General features: G+C 43.0%; 1 protein-coding gene across 5 annotated transcripts in view; it reads right to left on the reverse strand.

Moving 5' to 3' along the window:
- Positions 1 to 25,321, reverse strand: part of srgap1a (SLIT-ROBO Rho GTPase activating protein 1a) — a 96,501-nt gene extending 71,180 nt beyond the window's left edge. For 3 of the 5 annotated variants that reach the window (XM_049573400.1, XM_049573404.1, XM_049573403.1), the window contains exon 1: positions 24,659 to 25,318. In XM_049573400.1, coding sequence (XP_049429357.1) covers positions 24,659 to 24,722 — 64 coding nt within the window. In that variant the 5' untranslated portion in view covers positions 24,723 to 25,318. Of the gene's footprint in view, positions 1 to 24,658 lie in introns of all 5 variants that reach the window. The other 2 variants (XM_049573402.1, XM_049573405.1) reach the window with 2 other exon arrangements.
- Between the last annotated feature and the right edge of the window lie 2,117 nt (positions 25,322 to 27,438).

Here is a 27,438-nt window from a genome sequence, read left to right on the forward strand (position 1 = left end):
CTGTGATCAGAGTGGAAAAGAGCCTGGCCCATAATCCTCTGCTTCTTTCAAACACTGAGAGCTGAACCAATGTCCTTTGGGATATTTTATGATCCAATAGTACAGTGCTACTCATGTGAAGTGACTTACAAGAGTTGTGTTTTACAGCAGCTTATCTTCATCGGCAGCTTTGTTTGTTAGTCACTGCTGCCACATCCATACCACTGAAGATAGGAAGGCTATGAGCTGCTATTAGCTCATGCCAATTATGACCTCCTCTGACTGGGACACACACACGTAAGCACCACCTCTCTCAGAAATTCCAACACACGCAGACAGGAAATGCAGTAGTGGCCGTGATTTGAGCTCTCATGTTTTCTCTTGAGCCCGGGAGTATTGTGGGCGGGAGACCTAAAGAGCTCAGGTTCCTTCCTGCGCTCTGGTTTTTATAGTCTGATTCAGGAACAGCTCAGCCATGGTGGCTAACTGCGCTTACTGTTCAAAGACAATACACTCCAGCAGTCAAAAAACAGATGTCAGACCAGACAATTCTGACTAGGGAAAAACAAACACTTAAATCCACGTCAGTTCTATTCACCGAGGTAATATTTAAATGTGTAATTTCAATAACTGAAATGTAATCATCTGCCAATTAGATTCAGCGCAGCCAAATGGCATATGAGCCAAAAAGCCACGGTTGCTAAGGCAACGCCCCCACAGACAAGAGGCCTGCATCGAGTAGGAGAGAGATCAATCGCCGCTGACATTATGGTGGCCTGCTAGGACCATCGTTTTGATCCAAACAAAATAGAGTGAGGAGCTGAAAGCTGGGAGAAGTAAGCACACTTTGGAGGCAGAGCTGTTTGTTCAGCTGCTGGTTAACATCTAGACGCTGTGTTTGATCTGGACACCAGTCTGGTGTGAGTCTGGCCGATCAGATGGACCGGTCGAGGTTTGTGCTTTTGTTTTAGGATGTGTAGGTTTGCTTGTGTGTGTTAATGTGTTGATAGGCATGCATGTATATGTATTTACACTCTTAAAGGAATGCTTCACCTCTCGGCTTGTAAGTTGCGACTAAAAAGTGTGTCAAAGCGTCTCACACACACATCACTGCCACAGTATAATCTTCTTCTCTGCTTTTCATCCATGTGTTTAATATGTTCAACAACACAGCTAAATATTAACTTTTCATGCTTTGTCCAGCTCATAGCTCCAAAGCTCGACAAAAACCTTTGTGTCTTGTTATTATTTAGTCAGAGAGATGTTTTTGGTTTGTTCACCCCAGAAAGTGGCTCGGCAATATTCACCTACGTCTTTCTGACAGATGAGAGAGTGAAGTTAGGTGACATCAGGGTGACTCATAGGGCAAGTTGTTTAAATACACTGCTGTTCGCTGGCAAGCATTAGCTGGCAAGCTAACTGCTAACTTCTCTGTAATGAGTTGTTTACTCCTGCTTGCTATTTTGATTCTCAGGACTCTCCATCAGCAGGGAGGGAATTTTTTGAGCTAATGAGCTTGCAAGTTTGTTAGCTCAGCAACTAACAGTTCACATAGTTTATTCAAAAAGCATATTGTACCACTGACTCCCTTCTTATAACTGTCTACAAACCATTTACTCTTTTGCGGAACAGTTTATCCTCTGACAAAGGAGGATAAATTAAAGTGAATGGTGCCATACATATGATAAGTTACAATAGCTTCCTCTATTTTGGACTCTCTAGCTCTCCATACCTTTTAGAGGTCAGCACTCACAAGATGGCTTGTTTTTGGTCAACGGCACAAATTTGCATGTCAAAGGTCACCAAAGTTGAATTTAACATCAAAAGTTTGTGCAGATGTACTTTGCCGACACAAGCGAATCCACACATTCTGGTGTGGCCTTTACACAACAGAAACCGTTTGAAGAGTTTTCTATGGACAATTTGCTTCTTCTTCTTCTTGGCTTCTTTTTTTTTTGCTGTAACTCTGGGTCACCAGTGGAATCCTTTTGTAACTGCTGTGAATCAAAGCAGACCACAGCTGCTGTCCTCTGCAAAGAAGCAAACTAGAAACCTTAGAGCCTGCACAGAGCAAGAATTTGATACTCAAAAAATAGACAGAACGAGGGACAAAATGATTGATGCTGCTTCACTTTAACACTGAGGATGATAAAAATGTGGACGAGTAATGCTCAGGAAGGGAAGTGGTTACATCTGTGTGGCTTAACATCAGAGGAAAGTGAATCTGTGAGAAATACATTGATCTCTTTCAGTCTTTTGGCCAGACCTCACCCACTTTTCTCTTCATCTCTAGACCATACCCAGCTGCTCTTGTCGGCTGCCCTAAAGGGACCAATGTGGGCGCTTGTGTGTAAAAGAAAGAAGAGACGTAGATAATCCGTATAGTTAACACCAGTCCAACCAAAGGAACCTCTTGTTTTAAGTTAAAGTCTAGACCATACACTGAAGTTTAGAAAACAACCTGGACTTGCGGTTTTTACACCTCAGATGTACAGACCTTTTCTATTTTCCCAAATGAAAAATGACACCTCGCCTTGTATCTGGCCTGCCTTTGTCCTTTTGTTTGGGGATATTAGTGATGGAAGAGATAAAGGTGCTAAAGCTCGTATGTCAAGGCAACCAGTCAGCCTCTTATTCTCAACAAAGCTAACCTCAGGCAAGAGACTTGGCTGGGCAGGCCTACAGCTCTTACAGTTGGGATGTTTGTTTGGGGTAACAATACTATGAAAATCCTGTGGTCGGACAGCCGAGGAGATAAATGCCTTTAAAGAGGGTGTCACACGAGAAACATCTGGAACTGAGGCGCAAAAGCTTTCATCTATAGGAATATTTACTTCCCCTAGCAGTAAACAAATGGAAACTAAAGCATGCTGGCCGAGACTTGAATAATACAAACTCTGAAAGATGAACCTAAAGAATGGCAGAGCAGTTATGTGGCCTGCGGTGATAAGCATTTGAAGGTGGGGTTGTTTCTAAGAGACTGTGGATATATTCCCTCCTCGTGGGCCCCAAGGAGGAGGGAAGGAGAGAAAGAGACAGAGAAAGCATATAAATGAATAGTCGCACAATGTGGCTCCCCACCCACGCACCTGCATACAATCTCAACACACACATAACATGTCGAGGGGGGAGTGGGTGCACCTGTGTGGGGGTTGAGTACATTACATTGCAGGTATGTAGACCAGGCTCCTGAAACACTTCCAGTTAGGGAGATGAATCCATTTGACAGCTCTGCCACCAACAAGCTCCCTGCCCTTGGTTCCTGACTCTGCAGTGTATCTCCTGACCTCTGCTCTCCAACCGTCTCCCTCCGCTGCACACTGGACAGTTTGGTGTCAGGTCAGCCTCGTCGCCGGCCTCTGATGGCACTCAGAGCTGCAGAGGTCTGCCCTGCAATTCTGCTGCTTATTTCTGTCTGTAAATGTATCTGTAAGCTGGCTTGTTGGCTGCCGTGTCTATTTCAGTATAATTACTTTCATTAAATTCAAAACTGATACAAAATAAAAGAGAAAACCAGCAAATACTGAAATCTGAGAAGTTAAAAAGCACTGAATGTTTGCCTTTTTAGCTTGAAAAATAATAACTGTTTAAAGCAATTCATGAATTCATCATTTCACCCTTTAAAATATCGCTTAAGTATGATTGCTAGTGTGATAGTGTTGATGCTGTGATACATCCCTCATTAGATGAATGTTTGTCTTCACTCAGTCATCCTGTTTGCCTCCTTGTCTCTATTGTCCATCCGTCTGTCTCTATCCAGACGATCTACATAGCTGCCTTCCTATACCATCTGTCTGTCTCTCTGTCCAGCTGTCTATTCCTCGATGTGTTTGTACATCTGCCTTCCTTCACAGTATGTACACCTCTATTTTAAAAAAAGGCCTGTTCTTTTGTCTGTCTTCCTACACAGCAGCGTGGAGACACCAGAGCTGGGCTGGGACACCAGGATCCGTGGCCCGGAGCCAGCTGGATCCGTTGCCAGCTTGAGTTGACAACGTGTTCCCACAGTCGGGACACTGTGGCACCGATGGGCTAGAGGAAAGTATAGAGGGGAGAGGAGATGACTGCACACGGCTACAGCTGAGGTGTCACTGACAAAGCTTGACCACCCGGCCGACATGCAACCAAAAAAAGACGAAGAATGCATTATGTAACTCAATCAAATTAAAGCAAACTCTTAATTTGATGTGGTGAGCTTTTCTTTTTATTGTTGCCATATTACTGGACTGTATGCGTGAGTTGGGAATGTGTACATTCAATTTCCTATGACCTCTGACCCAGAGACAACTGCATCCCATCATTCAAAGCAAAGAAGCTTCCTTCAGTTTCAAGTTCAGTGTTCTGTCTGAGCCTCACACAGCAGACGCATCTGATACATCTGAAAAGCAAACGATGATGCAAGAGATTAAGAAGCCACAGTATTATTGATTATTGTTGAGTGCCCTTTTAACATCCAGGTTAGAATAGCCTGTTGGCTCAGGAGCTCAGAGAAAGTAGTCCCAGTCTCGCAAAGATCTCCATTAAAGCCTCCCAGTCCCCTTATTACACACTCCATCTCCATAAACACCTGACTTGATGTGCCCCTTCAGACTCTTCAGAGGTAGTGGACGGCTCTCTTACAATGAACTCCACATATTACCGCAGCAGAGAAAGGGGAAACATACCTGGGGGCTATTTTTCATTCTCCTTCTTAAGCTCAAATATTTCATCTTTCAGCTTAATGAAAACAAATACTAGCAGAAAGACCGACCCGTGATTAGCTTAATCCATCTTTTAATGACTCCCAGAAAAGATCAGTAGATGAAGGGAGGCTGTGAACTTCAAAAATATGTTAATGCAGGATTCAAACCTGGAATTCAAGAACACAAACAACATAAGAGAGGAAAAAAGTAAAAAGAAGGCTCTTAGTGGTTTGAGCTTTAATCAAGGTTTGTCCTGCAGTCAAGAAAAAAAAAAGTATTTCAGGCTAATGCTGAAATTCCACAATCTCCCCCTAAGATCCGTCCCCTACAGATATGATATCTGACTTCTGAGTGGCAACACCAATTATTCAACCCTTTGCGAATCAATGCCAAATCGTCCACGTCCGCATCACAATGCATCTAAGCATTTTTTCCACCACTATTTTTCAGTAATTTTGTCAACTGAAACTGTTTCAATACTTTTTCTGCTGTTATCTGCTACAAAAGCCATCGTTGTCATGTTGTTATATCTATGTTTTCATAAAAATGTTTCAATGCATACCCTAAGTGTCAGTTTTTCTCTGTGGTGTCGAAAACCATGTTTTTAAAGTAATGCATCAAAGTTAGAAATGAATGAGCGACAGGGACATTATCCAGACTTTTTTGTGACACATCAGTTTTGAATTGATGCACCTAAAATAAGGTAACAATTAGCCTCTTTGTTAGCGCACAGGTCCAATTAATGTTACCTATAATAGCTGGGAAAAAAGGATAATTTGCAAGACAGGTGATTTGCCAAGCTGATTGTAAATATGTGATATATGCCAGTTTCCTTTGGCATATCTGGCACTCTACTTTTTGGGGGTCATCTTTGCAAAGACTTTTTTCCTGACATCTTACTAGCATATCACGTGTGGTCAAAGTGCCCCAGTTTCAGTAGTGCTGGACTGCTGTTGATGCATCATGAATATTGTTGGATTACTATTTCTTATTTTATGGGCTATTTGTGATTTTTTGGGGGGTAATGCATATACAGATTTGTATAAAAACAAATGGAGGATTCGAATTCTTACTTGGACATCGATTACCATGGCAATGATCGAAGCTTCGAAGCATTCAGGTCAGCCCTACCAATATTTGTTTTGTTATTTTAGTCTGGACCTAAGTGGTGGACCGACAGGCTGGGAGGTGGACATGCAGATAGACAGGCCAATAAAAAAAAGACATATCTGAATTTGTCCACTCTGCAACTTTACCTCTCCTTCTTTAAATGATATATGCAGTACAGTTCCTGACAAAAAAAAAGGTTAACGTAGGGAGCATATTTCCTTCTAAAGGTCATAAGCCCACAACAGTCGATGTACAGTGGATGAGAGTAAATCACTGTGTATGTGGTTATTTTCCTACAGTAGGGAGGGAAAGATTTATCTCCACTGATATGTTGTTTGATTCCTACTCATTTCTTTCTGCGGTTGGGCCAGTGATTGATGACACCTTCTGGACAGCACACAGCCAGCCAGCACGTGTGTGCCAGAGATGGAAAGAGCGACGGCCAACCTCAAACTTTCACAGCGGAGTACATTAGGGCCGACAGCAGAGGGGTGTACAAATACCCTGAATTCGGAGCAAAAAGCCACATGGGAAACATCAGCCGTTCCTTCATGATTTGTACTGTATCCACTAAATAGCTAAGAAAAATATCATCCTCCGCTCATGTGTTTTCCTTCTCGTTACTGACCACCATTCGCTCTGCCCCTCCCCTCGCCCCACCACAAAAAACAGCACCTCACAGGATGTGTGGTTTCTGGGCCTTTGATAGGGTTAAGCCAGCAGAGGAGCTACAGGGACCGAGGAGGAACAACCCTACTATTCAAGATCAGCCTGTAATTCCAGAAGCAAGGACATGTGCTGCAAGCCCACTGGGGAGAAAGGGAGCAAGAGAAGCAGCAGAGGAGGCAGAAATGGCACAGGGCTGGTTATCAGTTGAGAAAGTGTTGTGAAGGGCTGAGGGCTCTAGAAAATGTTTAGTCGAAGGGGAACTGAGTTGCACAGTTTGTTGTGGAGGCTGCATGGTGTATAATTCTGCTACAGAAACCTCATTAAAATAGACTACAGTTGGTTCAGACGACAGAGAAACACAAAGGCACTTTTTTGATGGTGAGCTGACCCTTACAAGGACAGTGCAAGTAGACTGGAACATCATGCAGAGAAGTTTCCAATGTACAAAGAGTTTCACTGGTGAGAAAAGATTCAACAGAATGTTTGCAGGACTGCACGTTGATGTTCATTCCACAGCAAACAATGGGGTCTTTTCTCGACTGGACACAAAAGCTTCCATCTGTTGCTCTCTTTTAGCTAATCTGTAAATCTGAGGATGCTTTGGTAGACTTTCTTGTCCTTCTTTTCCTCATCTTGCTTATCTCCAACTCTGAATTAAAGTTTGTTTTTTTTGTTTTTTTTGTTTTTTTTAAAAAATGCCCCCAAATTCAATTCAAGCTATACATTTCCCAAAAAAAAGGTCCCCCCCCCCAACAAAGATGGATCCCATGCAGAAGACTTTCAAAACTAATCAGCTCCAGCCTCCTACTCAGATCTCCGTGGGACAAGTTTAAAGAGACAAGGCTACTTTCAAGGTCAGAAAAGATGGATAAAACATCTTATCTGCAAAGGAGCAGCTGGCTAAGACAAAGCACAGCTGAAAGTTTGTCCTTTTATACACTCTCTATATGCACACCACACACACACGCGCGCCCATTCAGCCCTCTCTAAAAATACTTTTACAAACCCCACTGTGTCTACACACAGGCAGTATTGATTACGAGGGTAATGCCTTTAAATTAGACTCTAAGCAGCACACAGTGTCCTTGTGTGGTAGCCTGGTGAGTGTTAATAGGATGTATTAATGTTTGTTTAGTTGATGTCCTGTTTGTGTGAGTCATTTGTCTGTCTCCTGTTCTGTCTGTATACTCCCATCTGTCATCTTTCCAATCTGTCTGTCTGAATAAGTGATGGGACATTTGACTGAAAAGGATTTGCAGGTCATGAGAGACGTTCTGCAGCAATGGACTGGAGTTACGTGAAGTAACATACACATACTCACTGATTACAGTACAAAATGATGCAGACATATACAGTCAAGTGACATCAACTGAGCCAAACTGTTGAACTTGCAACTCTATTTTATAGGTAGCTGACCATAAAGGGCATTTTAGGAAGCTACTAGCTCTGGTCTAGCTACAGCTGGCAACAGGAAGAGGGGAAAATTCACTCCAGCATTAAAATCGTCCTCCTATTCCAAACTTTTCTGTAGCACGGTTGAGCTGAAAACATTGTACAAGAAGCAGAAACTTCCCCCAAACTCCTCTAAGGAAAAACAGTTCATCTTTTCCCACCTGGTGCTCAGAGTTGTGACAGCTGAAATAATCCACTCTTGGAGACGGCTTCAGCCTCATGTAAACATATTCACTTTGGGGAATGTGGAGTCTGATCTCTGGCAGGAAGGACGGAGTGATATAAGAGTTGTCTTTCAACTGTGCTCAAATATACAGCCTTCCTTAAACTCAGAGTGTTTCAGACACCTTGTGATGAAGCAAACTGTAATATCAGTATTAGTATACAGAGAGCATTGGTAGATGTATCGAAATGCGCTTAATTAAATCTCAACAGTGTCTCAAGGTTAGAGTCTGTCTGCCTGCTAATGTTCACAGAGTTGAATCAAACACCTCAGTCGGCTTCAGAGCATCCGACCCTCTGTTTCCTAGATGATGTTAAATGTTGTGGCTAACACCTGCTGAATACAATTAATCATGTCAGTCATGAGAAACAAGCTCAACTAACCGAAGTATTAAACTGGAAACTATTTCCGCATCAGTTCCCGGTGAGGTTACCTAAGTCACTACTGATGTGGTCATCCCTGTGTACAGTGGATGACTTCACCTCAGTGGGACGTGGGGATCAGAGTGAAGGCAGATCACACACCTGACGTATCTGGACAGCTGCCGTCCCATGAGGAGTACGGGAAAGCTGGAGCTCACTGAGTCAGATCAAGTCTGCCTCCTACTCTGTCTGTTAAGCTTTCTCCCTCACTTGTGGGTATGTTTAGCCATCACACATTGTGTTTGCCTTGCAAGAAATTACTTTGGTCTGTTTAAGTTTTTTAGCTGAATTCTCTCTGCAGTTTAATAATACACTAATCAACAGTTTTTATCTACAATATGAACAAAAAGGTCCTGTAAATGAATAGTTGGCACTATACCACAAGATTAATAAATCTGACATCAGTGGGCTAAGAGAGGGAACCTTAGAGTCGGAGCAGCATTGATGAGCAGCACATTTCCTTGAGCTAAGAGGCTTCGTCACTGTTGTACTAAAACCTCAAACGCAGTGAGGTACACTTTGGCATGTGTCCGTGTTCATTTCCACTTGGCAGGCACATATTTGCAGCGTTTTATGCAGCAAACCATCTTCATGTGTCCGCAGAGAAAACGTTTTGATTTTCAGAACACCTCGAGAAGTGTCAAGACCTGACCAGCTGCTCCATCTGAACTAAACCAGGCCTGATCACAGACTAAAGAGACCCATATTTGACCTCTACGATCCGGTCTGTTGATACCTCAACTCATTCTGAATGTCAGAGGAAGAGCATCAGTACGAATTTAGCCTTCAGTGTGGCTGGTCACAGGCGTGGGGATTGAGGGCACAGGGGTTGAGGCTAAGAGGGGCAGGTTGGGGGCTAGAGTAATGAGGTGCATGGATGGGTGAGCTAAAGCTGGGATTGAAGATTGAGGGTAGAGAATTAAGGGCAGGTGGAGGATATTGGTGGGGGCTTTGCCTAAGAGCTGAGGGTTTAAGAATCATTTCACATACACAGGAGGAAAAGACTCCCCTGGCAATGAGTCCTCTCGTGCACAAAGCCACATCTGATTATTTTATCTGAATAATGATATTATGGACCAATGAAATGGATACATAACACTGGTTTACAAGAAAGTGAACAGATATTTTGTTTACTTTAGAGGCTCTATAATTAGCTGAGTCGATGTTGACATTAAACAGAAAGAGACAAACTAATAAAAATATACATTTAAGCAGATTTCCACCAACAGGGTCTTCTCCTACAGCCACAGGAAAACGCTGCAGATATTTTGCCAAGAGCCAAACTTCAAAGCAAAAGCATAATCTAAAATCAAAGAGATATAATTATGCTGATATGATACACTTCAGAGTTTCAACCAAATATGCACACGTGCATTTTTAATGGCTGTTTAAGGGCTTTGAATGAAACATCAGAGCCCAGGAAAGAGGGACCATCTAAAGCCTACAATCATTATCATTTTATTATCATGCAAGTTTCAAACATTCCCAGAATTTAACATAATTTTAAGTAGAACCCCATGTTTCTCGAGCTGCAACTAACCAAACTGACAGCTCAAAGCACACTTTAAAAGAAAGAGGGAATTTAATGCTGTACTGGAGGATCTGAAGTTTTTTTGCTCAGTCTGATGCAACAATGTCTGTAAGGCCAACGCTGCACCGCAAGGGCATAATAATGAGGCTGCCTTGATCGAGACAGCTCACTGCAGTGCAGTCGAGTTCGGTAGCGCGAATAAATATTTGCTTCGCATTCCTCCTCTCAAACATCAAGATCAACCTTAGAGATCCTCACCTGACAAAGGAATCTTAAGAAGAGTGGGAGCAGGAACAGGCAGGGTAATTACATGCTTCTGTCAGACTGAGGGCTACACATGAGCAGCAGAGGACATTTCTATAGAGAATCTTTCAGTTGTGTTAACATTTGATAAAATGGAGGTTTAGTTGTTTCCCTGAAAGTTAGATTTGTGTTTACAACTTCCCTGTGCATAGGGAGCGGCTTAATTCATGTCCAAATATATTCTTAGCCATGCAAGCAGCATTGGTCTAGACGTGGCAACGTGGGTTGGTTCACAGCAATATCTCAGAGCCTATTGGATTTCATTTTATTGAAATGTTTCAACATCTATTGGATAGTATCATCATCATCTTCCTCATCATCATCATCATCATCATCATCAGGTCAAAGCATTCACTTCTACGACCAAATACCTGCAAAACTAATGACATTTCCATCACCCTTAGCTGATTTTTGTGTTTAGTGCTAATGCTAACTGTTAGCATGCTATAACGCTAAACAAATATGGTAACTGATAAACAGCATATTTATATTGCCACTGTAAGTATGTCTGCATACTGAAGTTAACATTCAACTCAAAGCACCACAGGGCCTGAGCACAGCCTCACAGAGCTGCTAGCATGACTGTAGACTTGTAGGCCACATCCACACCAATACATGTTCATTTTAAAAAGGCATTTTAAAATGCAGACTAACACTGTACACACAGAAATGATCTCTGTCCATACTAACACGCCTAAACGCAAATCACATGACTATTCACATATGTTTGGCATGTCAGTGAAGATGTAAACAGGAAGCAGATTGCCTTCTTTGTGGCTGGTTGCTAAGTTGCAGAAAATAATACAAAGGAAGAAGAGCAATGGCAAAAAATAAGACATAAGATTTATTTGCTTGGGCTGACAACACAGCTGCTGAGAGTAACAGAAGTATAAGGCAGTAAAGGTGGCAGAAAACACAGATTGGGAGTATGGCATAACAAATACAGCGACCTATCAGAGCAGTAGCAGGAGCATTTTTCCAGAGGAAACCTTCATATGGACTGAAGTAACGTTACCCACACAACCCAAAATGTAGTTTAGTGTGACACGTCATGGCTGTTAAAACCTAATTGTAAAGCAAACATGTGTGTCTGCGTCATCATTTTCAAAGGTCTAGGTTTACAGCCGTCCAAACTAAAACACAACCCACAGTTTTCAAAGTAAAACAGGGCCAGCAGCATTTTCGAAGGTCTCTATTTTAGGAGTTTGGAAACACCAGAGTAGTGTGGACTCTAGACGCAAAGCAATAGCAGATGAATGAATGATGCTGATAAATGTTTTTGTCTGCAATCTGTTGAGCTTTGCTTTTCTCTTGTTTCCATGTTAGAGCCATTGTCATTGTTTCTAACACGGGTGTCTGTTTCCCAGCCAGGCCTGAGTAAATGACAGAATATCCAACATTACACAGAATTACAGACCATCATAGGCAAGCTGTGTGTAGTTTGAACATTTACAGTTCTTATCTCTGTGCCCAGCATTGCTGAAAAAGACATAGCTTTAGTCAAAATCAAATCCTAATCTTTCCCCTCACTCAGGTTTCAGACTGAGCGCCCTCACCGCATCCCGCGCTGCAGCCTGAGGCCCAATCAGTCCCCTTGTCACAGTCACAGCCAGCCGGGATTGACTTCTCACAAAGCAACTCTGGTGAAAGCCAAGCCGTGGAGAATGAGAAAGTCCACAATGACACCCCGCCACAGCCCCCTTCCTTACAGGGCACGAGAGGCCAAGACAGGCGAACATGACCAGCTCCAACACACACACATGGAGAGAATGAGGAGGCTTCACAAAGACCTCATTTCCAGATAATTATAGTGGAAGCCAATATGGAGGAAGTGACAGAGAGTTAGGTGCTGTTATCTCCTCCGACCTACCCTCAGGGAGGCTTTAACTGCCAATCCTCTCCCACTTTTCTAAGTACCAGTGGCTGACTCTGAGAGCAGGCTCTCAGTCTGACTCTCAGGCGCTGAGATGACACGTCTTCCACTGAAAAAAATCTCAGAATATCTCATTATGAGCTTTTGTCATCGTCCCTGCGTGAACACAAACTTGACAAGACCGGACAGGTGAAATCTGATGCCAGTTTTGCCTGCGGGGGCCAACACCACAAAAATCCACCCAATGCTTTACCACGCGAGATCTGAGCCGAGCACGGCCAGAGAATGTGATCGACCTTAGGGCAGCTGCTCAGAGAGGGAGAGCGAGGGACAAAGAGGGAGGAAGAAGAAAAGAACAGACAGATCAGCTTTCACTGCGCTTTGTTTCTCTACACTATAGTGAGCAAGACTGGGGCTTTCTCTTTTCTGTCCCCCACAGAGTCGGGAGATAGAGGCCATGCTTTCGTGGGCGTGGCCGTGGGTGTGTGTGCGTGTGTGTGTGTGAGAGAGAGAAAGCAACCACAGTCCAGTCATGCATGTGCCACACACACCCAGCCAGGTTGCCATGCATCACACCCCTGTGACACGCCATTAACCAGGACAAATCACAGGACCCCAGGGGAGACGGTAGCTCCCTCCACACTGCCTGATTAAAAAGTAAGATATATGAGGCATGCCCACAGAGTCTGTGTCCACGCTGGGCAGCTGAGCAAGTGCACACACGCACACACAGACGCACACAAACTGTGCAGACATTTTTGAATTGTTCTAAACAATCATATTCCCCCTGCTATAATGGTGCTTCAGCAATTTCTATCATCCGGTTCCAAGTGGAGATCACAATCTATAATTAAGGAGGAGATAAAAATTGTCCTCCATACTATTTTCTTCATGTCCATTTGTGTCAGATAGGCTTTGCTCTACTTCGGGTTGTGAGAAAAGGGGCAGACCGGGACGGTGTCACGCTCGTTCTATTTCCAGACTGGTCTGATCTAAAAAACTAACTTTGCTGTGCAGCTCATGCCACTCCCATTAAACTATAATAAAATGGGCTGTCGGGAGTCTGCGGGGACTTCTTGCAGAGAGCAATGTGCTCCACTTCATTTTAACCTACCACCAGAAAAATAAATGACACGACAAAGATTTCCAAGAACTGAGTTGCAGCTACTTGCGGTGCTGCTATGCTCCGCCAGGCCTCTTCCTTCACAGGATTTCCTCATATAGACATCATTAAAGTAATTAGTAGATGGAAATGTGTAGAAGAAGCTTTAAATGACTTTATAACACAAAAAATTACTCTCTTACTCAACTATGGAAAAACACAGAATTAGTACGAACTTTAACCAACTTTAGCAACCAGGAACTAAATTTAGTTTTGGGTGACACTGGTATCAAAACTAGAACAGGGGACAGATTTGTCATGATAATTGACGCTAAAAACAAAGTTATGTTGTCAGCTTCCTGACTCGAGCAGGAAGGAAAAGAGAGTTGCGAATGAGATGAGAGCATGCACAAATAGGGGAGAGGAACAAAAGAAACAAAACTTAATTTGCTGGTTGTTTTATCACGGTTAGAAACTCAAGCATCCATTCATCCCATTCATCCAAGTGTTATGCCACAGTAAACACAAAGAATGGCATTTTTGATATGTTATCAGTCTAATTTGCTTAACCTTCACAGTTCTGAGGATGTGGTGGAAACACAAACAGGAATGTGCAAAGGGGATTTAGTGTTTCATTAAGTTCTTGAGTTAGGTTCCTGTGGCTCCATATTGCCTGTGACAATTTAGTCAAAAAGGAGTATTGTTTACTAGTTACTTTGCAGTTAGATTACACATAAGAGTATAAACCCCTCCTGAAAATCACTGGATTGAAAACTAATTAATTATCCGTTCGAACGGCCAACTGGCATCCATGATTCCTGCTGTCACCATGACAGGCACACCCATCTAATTGAACAGAGTTGGCAGAGCTGTGGTCTGAAAATTCAGGTCAAGGAGCAGAGGTCAGCGGTTTGGTGACCAGAGGGTCAAGTTGTCCTGGACAGAAGGCCGCCAGCAGGGGTTCAGTGAGAGGACAGAGACAGACTGAAATTGAATACCAAATAAGTTGCGTGTCAGTAGCTTTTAACCTATCAACGTCTATTATGAATCAGTCTGCTGTGTGTGCATGTGTAAGTGTGCTAGAAATACTTGATGACTCAGTTGGATTTCTTTCTTTCATCTAACTGTAAATCACATGCAAGAGGAAGATACAAAGAGAGCTATTTCATGTATTGCATAATAACCGCAGGACATGAGGTCTCATGACAATACAATAATTGTGTTATTTATAGAAACGGCTGACCAATGTTGCAACGCAGCTTGGGGAGTTTTCAGGGAATGTAAAAGCTTCATTAATGTTTTAGAGGATTAAAAAACATATAAATACATAACATCTTCATCACTCACCTATAGTTTACTTTAATGTTAGCTGTTAGTCATGGAGAAAGTCTTTGAAGCCTAGAAACTGACCGTGTGAGAGGGGACACAACCCAGCCAGAGGAGAACTGAGCCTTGCTCCATGTGTGACCACTGGCAGAGGGACACAGTGAGCAGTGGAGGAACATGGCTGACAGATCTTTATCCGTAAATGGCTTTTTTTTCTTTTTTTATTTCCAAGCACCCCCACATATCCATGGCTGGAACTGCAGCTATGGCTCCAGTTTCCATCTCAGGGGAGGGTGGAGGAGAGTTCAGGCCAGAGCTCACAAGACCGGCCTGGGGCTGCTCAGACACCAGCCATGGCTGCTCACTCGACTCGGGCCTCCTCCTGCTGCTGCCTACAATGAGCCTTTATAGTGAGGCTGATAAGCAAAGAGCTGAGACCATGGGAAACTCTTTCCAACTCCTCTCAGCACTGCTAAAAACAGACTGAGTGCAATGAGGGAACCAGAGACAGAGGCAGAAGTTACCACATGAGACAGTGTAGACATTTTGGGATGTCCACAGCAGCACGGCTGCATTATATTTTCACATTAAAGACATGGTTGACTTCTTGGCTTTATGCTACAATCAATCATGTTTACAGACACAAGGGGGGATGAAGCCTTTGGTTGACATTTCATTGACCGCTTCTTTTTATGACACTATTTCCCCCCTCAAACTTCTCCTCAAGGCAGCGGCCCAACATGGCAGCCGTGCCTCAAGGGGTGGTCTCTGGCTATTGATTAGAAGGGCTGCCAGCTCAAAGGCTGCTTCCCTGGGGTCATTGGGTCAAGGCAGAATAAAGGAAAACGGGGGAGGGGACCAGGAGGAGTCGCGTGATCAGTAAATTAAACTTCTGCTCATCAGTGTTGAGGGTGGATGGGAAAGAGAGTTAATGAGAGTTGAGGAAGGAATTGTTTTGGAGAGACGTGTGAAACTTTACTCTTCATGTAACTCGCATTTTATGCCTCTAATGTATAAGACCTTAAGGAATCTTTGAGGGTTATTTTGTATGTGTGTGATTATCAAAGTCAGAAATAAATGACATTAGAGTGGCATTTAAAATATTTGATGCAATTTGCTAGGAATTGTAGTAATGTTTGAAACTGAGAGAAGCATGTTGGGGTAGGGCTGGGCGGTATACCAGTTTGTACTGAAAACCAGTATTTATTTTCGTTATGATATGAATTTTTTATATACCGCCATACCGGTGAATAGCCCAAACAACGTCCGGAACGTGCGCGGCAGGAAAGTGTTTCAGCGGGGACCCATTTCACCACTGCACCACACAGGCACGCTTGAGCGGGTGAGAGTGAGAGCATAGAAAAGTTTAGAGGTGAGAATGGCTGCCGGATAGAGTCCTGAAAGCAAAGCAACTGTACACGCTGACCCAGAAGAACTCATACCAAAAAGAGCAGTGTTTCCCCTATATGCAACTAGCAGCGGCGCACCGACGTTTACAATTCTCCTCTGTCCTCTGTATCGCGCACAGTGGAGTTTTGCCCCGATGCGCACACACCCACACCCACACCCACACACACACAAAGTGCACACACACAGACAAAGCGTACACACAGGTGAGCACACTAGAGCACGACTCAAACCACATTTTCCTGACCGAAGACGACCCGTCCCGAGTCAGTTACGGCCGAGATCCACCGGGCACGTCAGCGGCGCGACACGTCTGCAACGCGAGTCCTGTAGCAGCTCGCCCCCTGTTAATCAATTACAGCGGCTCCACCGGCAACGGGAGCAGCGCAACACCCCCCGTCTGTCGTGCGACAACTCTCTATTTTATGCGGCTCTTCTATTTTTGTCGCGCTACGCTCCCCTAGACGACTCTCCAGCAGATAAAAACTACATGAAATAGTGTGCTAAATGAGCACAATGTGTTTTTAAATGAATAAACCAGAGGTGATATGTGTTGATTTTTTTTCATGCATTTACCCATGTTTATCCGTGACATTGTGTAAATGTCTGTGGCGGACATTTGAAAGCGAGTAAATGACAAACAGTACAGTAAACTTGTAGATAACTCAAATATATGTAATAACTTAGGTGGAAAATGCTTTAACATTTCATGCAGCCTCTCGGCTCGGCAAACGGTAAACAACCCCGCTGGCTTCTCTACGTGTCGCTTCCGTACGCAGTCAGTGGAGCCCAAATGAATGGTGCGGAGTGTGTGTTGTGTTCAGGCATTGTCAGGTAAATAACAAATTCCGGCACTTGAATAGGCCATAGCACAACACCGCAGCATGTCAAGTTGGCCGAACCTGAGCAAAATACCGTGAAATACCGTGAAACCGAAATGATTTTTTTCTTAAAACCGTGATATGAAAGTTTTGTCATACCGCTCAGCCCTATGTTGGGGGTTATATGTTGCCTGTAAAGACAGCTCCTGAGGAGATCAAGTCACAGAGGATATAACTTGTTAAAGAAGTTACATAGTTGACATCAGGCATTGATTTGGTCTGACTTGTGCACATAACTTTGATTCAAAGAGTTGGGTGAGTTGAGTTGGACAAAACTGCAAGCTATTACTGCATATACAGTATGTCTGCATAAATCTACCTAAGTTTAATATGTACTCACTTAAGCATATAGTGAGAATGATAACTACGCAGCAAGTCACCGGTGTAATTTGGCTTGTCTTTGTCAGGTGCAGGAAATATGAAGAGCCCTTTGATGAATGCAGACAAGGCTTGACTTGTCAGCACAATAAAAGCTGCTTAGTTGTCATTCCTGCCAAACATTTGATTGTTTTGAATTGCATTATTTCAGGAGAGCTGGGAAGTGTGCCAGCTGAGGGCAGTCGAATGTAGAGAGATATACAAGCACAAGTGAGGGCCCAGGATCACGTAAGGTGAATACAGCACTTTAGTTGTTACTAAGAGACCGTACATCTTTTAGTTTTACGTAAGACATTTCTTATCGCTTTGGGTTCTGAATTGTTTATGTCTCATTGCTCTCATGGAGTCATAATATTACACAGAGCCTTGTCTCATTTCAGACAAAAAGGTGGAACAAAGGGGAAAGGTTCTCAGTGTGGCACTGTAATGAGCTCATTTCTTAGAGGAAAACTTACATTTATTACAAGTTGGGTTTTATTCTTAGTTTGGCCATTGCTCCTATTGGTTATAAAGCTATTCTCACCAAAGTAATAGCTGAAATCCAGTAACACAGGAACCAGCAATGAACTGTAGTTTTCCCTTAAGAATGTATCCAATCCCTGAATCGCATGCAGACGAAACAGTACCTGTAGATACCCAGATTATGATAGTTCAAGAAGGATTCAAAGAAGGCTTTACACATTCAGTACTCAGCAACTACAGTCTATATAAATAGTGTTGATAGTGAGGTTAAAGGTCCCCTTCTGAGTTTTTCACCTCTAGTGGCACTATGGAGCCGCTTGTGTCTGGATCCTCATTGTGTTTATCTCGTGCATGCGCATGGGCAATTGAGAGTCACACTATTCCACTGACCTACAGGTGGCAGTAATGCACCAAGAAATGCACCAATGCTCCGACAAAGACGGAGAAGAAAAGACTGTGAGCTAGTGATCATAAATGCAAGTCATGCTGGATTTAAAATACTACAAAAAGGTTGTTGTTTTATGTGAAAGGAAATGAATTCAATACTTCTGTTAGACCGCTTAGATACGATCAGTGATTCGCTGGGTAACAGGGAATGTAAACACAACTTTTGTTTGTTTACAAGAAAACTCCCCTGAGCACCTCTAATATCTCAAGGATTGTGTGGCAATCTGCAGACTAACCGGAAATAGGAATAAAAGAACTTGTGGTTTAGCTGTTTCCCAAAAATACTACAGACTACTACAAATTTCCACCACTGCTAGCCAGGCAGCTACGCCAATCCAAAACGCTTATCCACTTTATGTCATGAGCTCAGACAATGCTGTACACATGCCAACAGTAATTGAAAGGACTGATAAATAAGCCAGTTGTTAATCTAGTTGGGTTTACTACAATTATAAACTTAATGTGAGTAGGATAACCTGATTAAAGTGTTTACATGCTTGTTGCAATAATCTAAGAAGTGCTGTTACATGGGTCATAATCAAGTTAGTGGAGTGGGTGTAAAAGCAGTGTAACATCCACTTATGACACTCCTCTCTGAGCACATCCGTAGTCGATCTGATGACTTAATGACTCACTAGTTTACATCATTTCGAAATAAAGCTCTTTACAAAGTATGGTGACTTATAGGGAGTGTCAGGACAAAAAGTATTCACCTATCCATAAACCCAAAGTAAACACATTCAGGAGCAGTCACATTAAGAGTTGTGGTAACATCTTGAGCATAGAGAAGCTTTTGACAGTGGGAGTGGAGGATCTGGGATCCTAAAAAGCTCATCATCAGTTCCCAGAGGGTTCATGAGACTGGGATACCTGAGCCAAGCAGCAAGGCACAGCTTGTGAACAGATTGCTGTGGTCTGTTGTATCTTTGACACAGAAAGGAGGAAGCCAAAGTGGCAGATGTTACATTGTTTAAGTGAACGCAGGAAATAAGAACCTAAGAGACTTCACTTATATGACATTGGCACTCATCTTAAAACGCTTTTGCCACCGCTAAACACATAAACGGCTTACATTCGGCAGATGAATGGGCTGAACACACTCAGACGCAGATTAAAACAAGTCAACCAAGTCAGAGCTTATGACCTCCGCCTTCACTTATTCCTGCACTGACCTCATAGCGTCCCTTCCCATCCCCCAATCTCCTTCCCCTTTAATCCAGCCCTACTGGGTGGCAGACAGCAGCATGGCCTGATGGTCAAACTGTGTCTGTCTGCCTTCCTGTCTGTCCATCTGCTGGGCCCCAGCAGTGGTTCAAAGGAATTAAAGTTGTCCAGAAAGTTGCCAAAATCTCTCCAAATCCCCCCCTTCAGCCCTCCCTTTCATTTCACTTTCCCCCTTTGGTTCTAATTTCTGTTTTACTCTCTCTAAGCACGGTTCAATTCCATTAACACCTTGTACCTCCTATTAGCTAATGCACTACAGCTACACACTGAATCTCATCCAGCTCATTACCAGGCATCAGTCCCACACAGAGATTCTTCTCTATGTCCCAACACTGCCAACAGAGAGAGGAGTACCAGCAGCAGAATATGGCATGTGCAACAGCTTAAATGGTTCTCAGTCTGTGCGATTCATTCACAGGTGGAACAGCCTCAGTCTCCGTCATGCTACAGTGGGTCTGATTTGATCGTTTCTGGGAAAAAACTGAATTAACCAGTGTGGGTTACAACTAGAGACAATACACCAGGCTTTTTGTTTTGTCTTCGTCTGCAACACTGTCATTTGAATTGCAGCCTTTTTTGTTTGGTTTAGGGATGCAGAGGCATGGATAGGGGTTGGTTTGGATTTTTTAGTGGGAGGTGAGGGGTCAGAGGGGGCTGCAGTAACGTCAGGGTGGCCTTTATGGCTACAATGAAAAGCACAGCGGGCAAAGGGAAGCCTTGCTTGTGCTCGGCACAGTTTATTAAAACTGCAAAAAGGGAGAGTGGCCACAGATGGTGCTGTCAATAACCATTCACCCACCCATGCAAATGCACACTCATGCACCAACACACACCAGTGCCACACCCCATGCCATACCACTGGGTGGAAACACACGACAGATACACACACAGTTATAAAAGGAGGAGTAGGTAAAACAGATGGTAAGTGTGTGATGTTGTGGAGGAGTGCTCCAGGGGGCGTTGAGATTCCATTAGTCTTTCAACCTCTAACCTCCACTAACACCTCTGAGAAGCTGTGAAGTCGCAGCAGCACAGATATCCACCATCATCCACTGTGGAGTGTTAGCTACAGCTTAACTTCTGCAGGAAGTTTAAACTGTTTGTTTAAGTGACAAAAAAGGTAACATTTACATGAAATAACATATTACAGCTATTTAGATTAATTAAAGGCCACAAAGGGAAGACAGCAGACAAGTGGTAGAAAATTAAGGTAAATTGGAGCCTTTATATTTGTATAGTCCAATACCCATGCAATTAATGTCCCACTGTAGCAATAGTTCCCAAGTTGCCATCCACCTTAAGGTATCTTATTTTCCCGACAGATTCCTGGATGGTTTAGCATGCAAAGACAGGCACTTCACGTGGCCCCAGCATGGTGTTAATGGGACAAAATTTGACCATCACCATAGGTCAGATTATGGTGACAGCTGCCTTCAGATCGGCTCATGCTCCCAAACTCCCGAATGACAATATTTACTAGCTAAGAAGGCGAAGGTGACATAAGGACACCCAAGTCTCACAGCTGTTTTAATTCTCACAGTGTATCTGGACTTGTGCCCAAAGCAAAGACAAAGCATTAGTTAGTACAATCAACCATTACTTCATCAATAGATAGAATTCATTGATCAAGTTTAGTCACTCATCAAGTAAAAAAGCTGCCTGGTACCAGCTTCTCAAATATGCTGCACTTCTCTCTTTCATGTCATTAAAAATTGAATGCCATAAAAACAAATTTGAGGACACCGATCTGAGGAGGCATTTCCAGCACACCACACTCTCCACATCATCATATGCTTAAGTCTGGCGGCATGCTGGATTTATTTCCAAAAAACATGAAAGACCGATTTAAAGCAAAATTACAGTTTTGACTCGGCCTGATCCAGATGTCACACATATGTGACACCTGGATCATGTCATGGATATATACATACTCTATCACGCAATTGGACACTGTTAACTCCCACTATTGCTAATGTAAATAAACTAATGACTTTTAACCACAAGACAAATCCTATTAATTTGAAAAATAACAAAGGCCATGCCTTCTCAGGGCACTTTCCTGCCTTTAATCCTTCTGCATACAAACATGGGTGGAACACTCACTTTGAGTATGCAAAGGGGCAGGGCTCTGATTTCACACGGCAGTGAAGGCAGGTCATAGGGGGCAGCCTTTATAATGATCCAGGAGAGGACCCCTGACAAAGGCTCAAGGGGTCCTGCCATGAGAGTCACGACCCCCAGGCCACAAACAACAAGCCACAGCCTGACATCAAACCAACACTTTGCCCAAGAGAAGACACAGCAGTGTTGCTATGTCCTGATCCACCAGTCCACAGAAACAGAGCCCCACACAGAATACCAGTGTACCCACAACCTTCTCTTAGTCTGCCTTAAATGACTTAAATTGACTGCAACTGATGAGCACCATAAAGCACAAACAAATTCCACTGTCTTAACCCAATCTTCTTAATGTTTTTGTTTTTCCAAAACAAGCTGAGTCTTGATGGAAATGCCGAATTTAGCAATTAGCAAAAATTAAATCCCCATGCTACAGAGCCTTTTCAATAAAAGGATAATTTCCTTGAATTGCCAAAATGACATCCATTTTCATTTCATCTGTGGGAGGGTGAAAAAAAAGGCTGTTTGGAGGTACTTAAGAAGTGAATGTCAGCTGAATGACAAGTCGGGTTTAAGAAGTGTCAGCCATCATAGGACGGCTTTCAGACAGTCACCAAAGAAAACTGCATTAAATACTTCACATCGACTGCCTTGAATAACAATACCATTCTGCACACAGTTGCTGTCATGACTCTGAAAAAAAAAAAAATATATGGACATGATGATTCTCAAACAAGGGGGATCATCGTTGTAGTTCTGCGTAACTGCTGGATAACTGGATGACGGCAGACCACTGTGTCATCTGTCAAATTCGGAACAGAGGGCTTCACACTACAGATCAAAGTGGTTACGCAACATGAGCCAAAACTGGCTGCCAGATATTTGTTGAAATATTGTGAGAATTAACACAAATTTCCAAACTGTGAGACAGAGAGGATGCAGGCCAAAGGATCAAACATCAGCTCCGGCTGTTTTCTGGGCTGCTTGTTGTTCTACTTCTTGAGTAATCAATGTCTGTTCACCAGAGTCTGCCTCTGGCTATCACAGCTACACTGCAGATGTGATCCCACTCATTATCACCGCAAACTCTTAACTCATAAAGCGCTTTACAGCTGCAAAATCAGGAGCTGCTCTAAAAGAGAATACTTAATGTTGACTGAATGCATTTTCTTCCACTGCTAACTACTCATATCGTAACAAGCCTGGCAGCTATTTTCCCAGAACACACAGGGTCTACATTTGCAGGAGTCATCTGACCTACTAAAGACTCTCATTGTTATGCTTGACAACAAGGCATAAACATAAACGTTTTATAGAGATGATAGCATATGTCTGAATACTCTGGCTGTGAAAATATGTAACATTATGTCTCTCCGTGGTGAACTGCAGTGAGTTCGTATCAAGACAGAAACAGAGGGGTATAACTCGGCGATGCTAAATGCAATACAAAACATGATCATCATACAGCTTCAAAAATGTCTTCTTCCAAAAAATTAATTTGAATGAGAAGAAATAAAGCAACTCGCAAGCTATTTGCAATGCAAAAAGAACAAGTACAGTACATTATGCAAATAGCCAGGCACTACCTGTGAAGAAAAAAAAACCTCACAGGAATATTTACAATGCATGACAAGCCTCAGTGCATCACCCTCAGAATTTAATTTTACATCTTCAACAAAACAATACACCTTAGCACTGATTTACTGAGGCTGCGGTGGTCCTATCTAGCAACAGCTATTCGCAGCAGCATCAGGTAGTTGTTATTACCCCGCTGGGTTCTGCATGACAAATGGGAGGCAACGGCATCTCTTGTTCAGCATCTCCTATGACTGTGCATCATCCTCTATTATAGACTGAAAGCCCTTAGTCATCCTCACAGGGAGAAGAAAGGGTGCTGAACATTCCTTGCAAATGAGCGCTTGTGCTCAACCACATGCAATCTTGTAATTCCTCAAGCAGCAGTGGTCCCTTCTCGACACTACACCCCCCCCCCCAACCCCCGCTAGCCTTCCCATTTCTCTGGATGTGAGGTTGTATACGGGGACGTGAATAGGTGGTATTTCAGCATGCTAAAGGCACTGAAGAACAGAGCTGGTTGGCTGGGGGCCAAATCCCCATGGTTACCCTGGAGCAGCAACTGCCTCTTTCCTGTGCTGGTCTGTCTGGGAATAAACTAACTCTGCTCTGCATGCATGGGGGGGCTTGAAGGAGAAAGAGGAGACGAGATAAGTTAGGGTGACATCATTACGGAGTCTTGCACACCTCTAAATCACCCACCTAAATCCCGGCACATAGCAGTTTTATGCTTAGGAGTGAGGCTGGTGACATTCAGTGGGAAACAGAGAGGGCACAGACGGGTAAAAAAAAAGCAACCAGCTCTTTTGAAGTACCCCTGAGCAACACGCTGAATCTAAATACAGGTGTGCTGTCTGAACATGTGCTCTTCCTGTCCTCAGCTGCATTCTCATGCTGTGTAATACTGTGGGAACTGTGCGGTGACTACAAAGTCTCACACCAACTCTGATAGTAACAGGTTGTTAAACACGTCAACATAATAAAATGCACCAGACCCTGAAGTAGGAGTTAAATATATTTCAGCTGATAACCTGCTTGGACGTGCAACCTGAACACAACAGATAACCTGATAGGCTGTATATGTGGAAGATAGTGGTCTTTCCTTTGGGCCAATGGTGGATCTGCTGAACACTTTCACTGGCTTTTACATGCAAAACTGCAAAACAAAAGAGTTAAAGCCACCCCTGAACTCTAGTAGCAATCTTTTTAATTTGCTAATGAGTTCTCACCCTTGTAATGCTGATTTAAAATCATTTAACTGTACCAGGCCTGTGAGTATTTTCAAGTTATATAAAGATTGGATGTTCTGGGTAAACATGTGGTTGTTTGCCTGCAGTAAACACCAACAGGAGGTCATATTTGACCAACTTTTTCATATAACACACCACATCACCAGCTATGAGTCATACGCAGGTAGTGAACTAACGTTAGCCTGGTCCTAATTAACAGTTTTCCAACAAGCATTTCCGAGCCAAGCTTTCACTCCCTCCTTACCTTTAACTTGACTCTCGTAGTCCGCGATGATTTCTTTATCCTTTTTGAACCTCGGCGTGGACATTTTCTGTCTTCTTATAGCCGAAGCTTGTTGTAAACTTCTTGCAAATAAAACTGTTTGTCAACAAGCGGGATCCTACAGCAGCCGACGCATCCCACACAGGGCGAGAAAAATGACCGCGAGGCAGAGAAGAAGAGGCGCGAGACAAAATGAAGAAGAATTTAACTGAGCAACAAGCTCGACCAGGAGCAAGAAGAAAACGGTTAGCTCCTCATTGTTCCCTCTTTCCTCTTTGGATAAGCGGTGGATACACAGCGGGGCCAATGCGCAATGCTGCTCCAACCAATGAATCCAGTCAAGTCTCAGCAGTCGGCGCGGCGCAACAGCACTGCTGCCACCACAGAAGAAGAAAAAAACAATCACGCAAGTTTCAGGGGGCTCCGTGTGCTCCCTGAAAAGTAGTGCCAACAACCCGTCCGGAGGGCTTTAAAGTCGACTTGAATCGTGAGTGTGTGTGCTTTTTGGTGTTGGTTTCCAGCTCGGGACCCGCACACACACACACTCACACACACGCTTCCCCCCTTGCTCGCTCTCCCTCGACGGTTTCTCCCCCCAGCTCCCAGCAGGCTCAGAGGCAGACAGGGCAGGCCGACTGCAGCACACAGCAGCTGGAGCCAGGCAGGGAGAGGAGAGGAAGGAGAGGGAGGGATCTGCAGCTAGTGGACACCAGTGGACTGACACTCCTGCTACCAAACCTCAAGGCTTTTTTTCCCCTGTCCATAGTAAACTGCTGAAACAGAATTTAACACTCACTACAACTTTAAACTACTGCAACTCACACATAATGGTTTTCCTTAGTATCACTTATAATGAAATACCGCGCCAAATTTAGAATATGATAATATTAAAGGCAAACTACACCCATTTACAAGAGTCATACAAGTTATACCAAAGGTCTAAGACAGTCCAAAAATATTGGTAAACATGAACAACTCTCTCCCAAATCTAAAAACTAGAGTGCTGAAACCCAAATTTATGATGTCATAGGGCAAGGGTGTCCAAACTTTTGAATGGGGTCCAGATTACATAATGTGAAAATAGGGTCCACCAAGTGCCAAATGCAGGTGGATTATCCAGTTGGCAAGTAAGTCTTGGTAAACTATCTGCCACACTAGCGGGCAAAGATTTGTACCAAAATAGTCATGGAATAAAAAACAATGCCAAGAGTCTCTACTGTGTTTTAGTGTCATTTAGGGGCACACAAGGCTGCTCTTCTGCTGTCTGTGTCAGACACAAACAGCGATACATGCATGTCAAAATGGTGCTTCAAAACTGATTGTCTCGAGCAATTCAAGATTTGTGGCACTGTTAACCAGATGGAACATTGGCTGATCCACTAAACTATCACTTGCTCTCACACATATGAAGGTAATAAAATAAATAACATGGAGACCCTGTAGTCTGAACCAAGAGGGCAAACTCTTTATTGGCTCTCACATTATCAGCACCAGGGCATTAGCTTCACTTCTTCCGTTCTTACCTTTCACAATAAAAGCCCAAGACATAAACACTGCATTACTGCTTACCAGAGTGAACTTATTCACCTACTGAGGCTGTGGTGATGAGTTGTTCAATAGCTTACAATCATTTTGATTCAAATTTTGCTCTGGCCTCTTCTTTAAATCTGTCTTATTATCTCAATGAAATGTACTGAAACAAATGTATATGTGACACAAAAAGGCAATGTATTATTTTAGCCGGTGTAAAAAAAAAAGCTGGTCCGGTGACTCAAAAAGTTAATTTCAGACACTGTGTCAAAATACCGGGGGTCCAGCTGCTTTTTGCTGCATATGGGTTATGTTTTTTTTTAAAAAAAAAAGAAACATGTATAAAGGAGACCAGCATAACTTCTTTATCTTTCATTGAAAAGGTATTTAACCTTCCACTGCTTCTGAAAGCAGCAGCCCTTGCTGTCAAGGTTTTTTTGCTTTGGCCATGTCTGCTACCTAGCAGGAAATGTCTGCTGTTAAGTATCTGTTTGTTTGCTTGTTTACCATCTGCTTATAAAAACACATTAGTTCCACCTGCATTGCTCCGAGTTGAAGAATGTCTGCGAACTGTATGATAGTTCTGCCATCGTGAGGTGAATGGAAAAAATGCAAAATGAGCTTGCTTGATTAACCAATATTGTGTGAAAGGCCACATATAGTATATTTTAACAGACAAGCCGAGGGGCATTTAAAATTGGTCTGTGGGCTACGATTGGCCCTGGGGCCAGACTTTGGATGTGACATTCACAGCATATAAAGTCTAGAACTGCTTCACAGTTCCCCTTTAATTATTACATTTTTAGTTTATGTATTTTTCTGTTTATTTTCCTTAAGAGTCATGTGCTCAGTCTCAGTAACAACTTGATGTTGTAATGTTCAGACGTTGTTACCTCATGAAGGTAGAATAAATAAATAAATAAATAAATAATTCCCTAATAAATCCCCAACATTTAATCTAAATTCACATAATGATTCTGAGGATTTGCAATTACTTAAAACCTTATTCAATCCGAAGTAAGAGCCCATAGACAGGATGTCTTTTTCAAATATATGGACATCCAGCCATATACAGGGGGCACAGCTGCAGAGGGGCCATAAAAAGTCTAGTTAAAATAAGCACAGGGGCCCCATATTTTCTAGCTAGATCCATGCACTTAAATCCAAGGAATATATTAATGTTAATATATTATACATTTATTTTATTGTTTAAAAGTTATTCATTGATTATT

The sequence above is a fragment of the Epinephelus fuscoguttatus genome, linkage group LG4 (assembly GCF_011397635.1).
Source record: "Epinephelus fuscoguttatus linkage group LG4, E.fuscoguttatus.final_Chr_v1".
Taxonomy (NCBI): Eukaryota; Metazoa; Chordata; class Actinopteri; order Perciformes; family Serranidae; genus Epinephelus; species Epinephelus fuscoguttatus.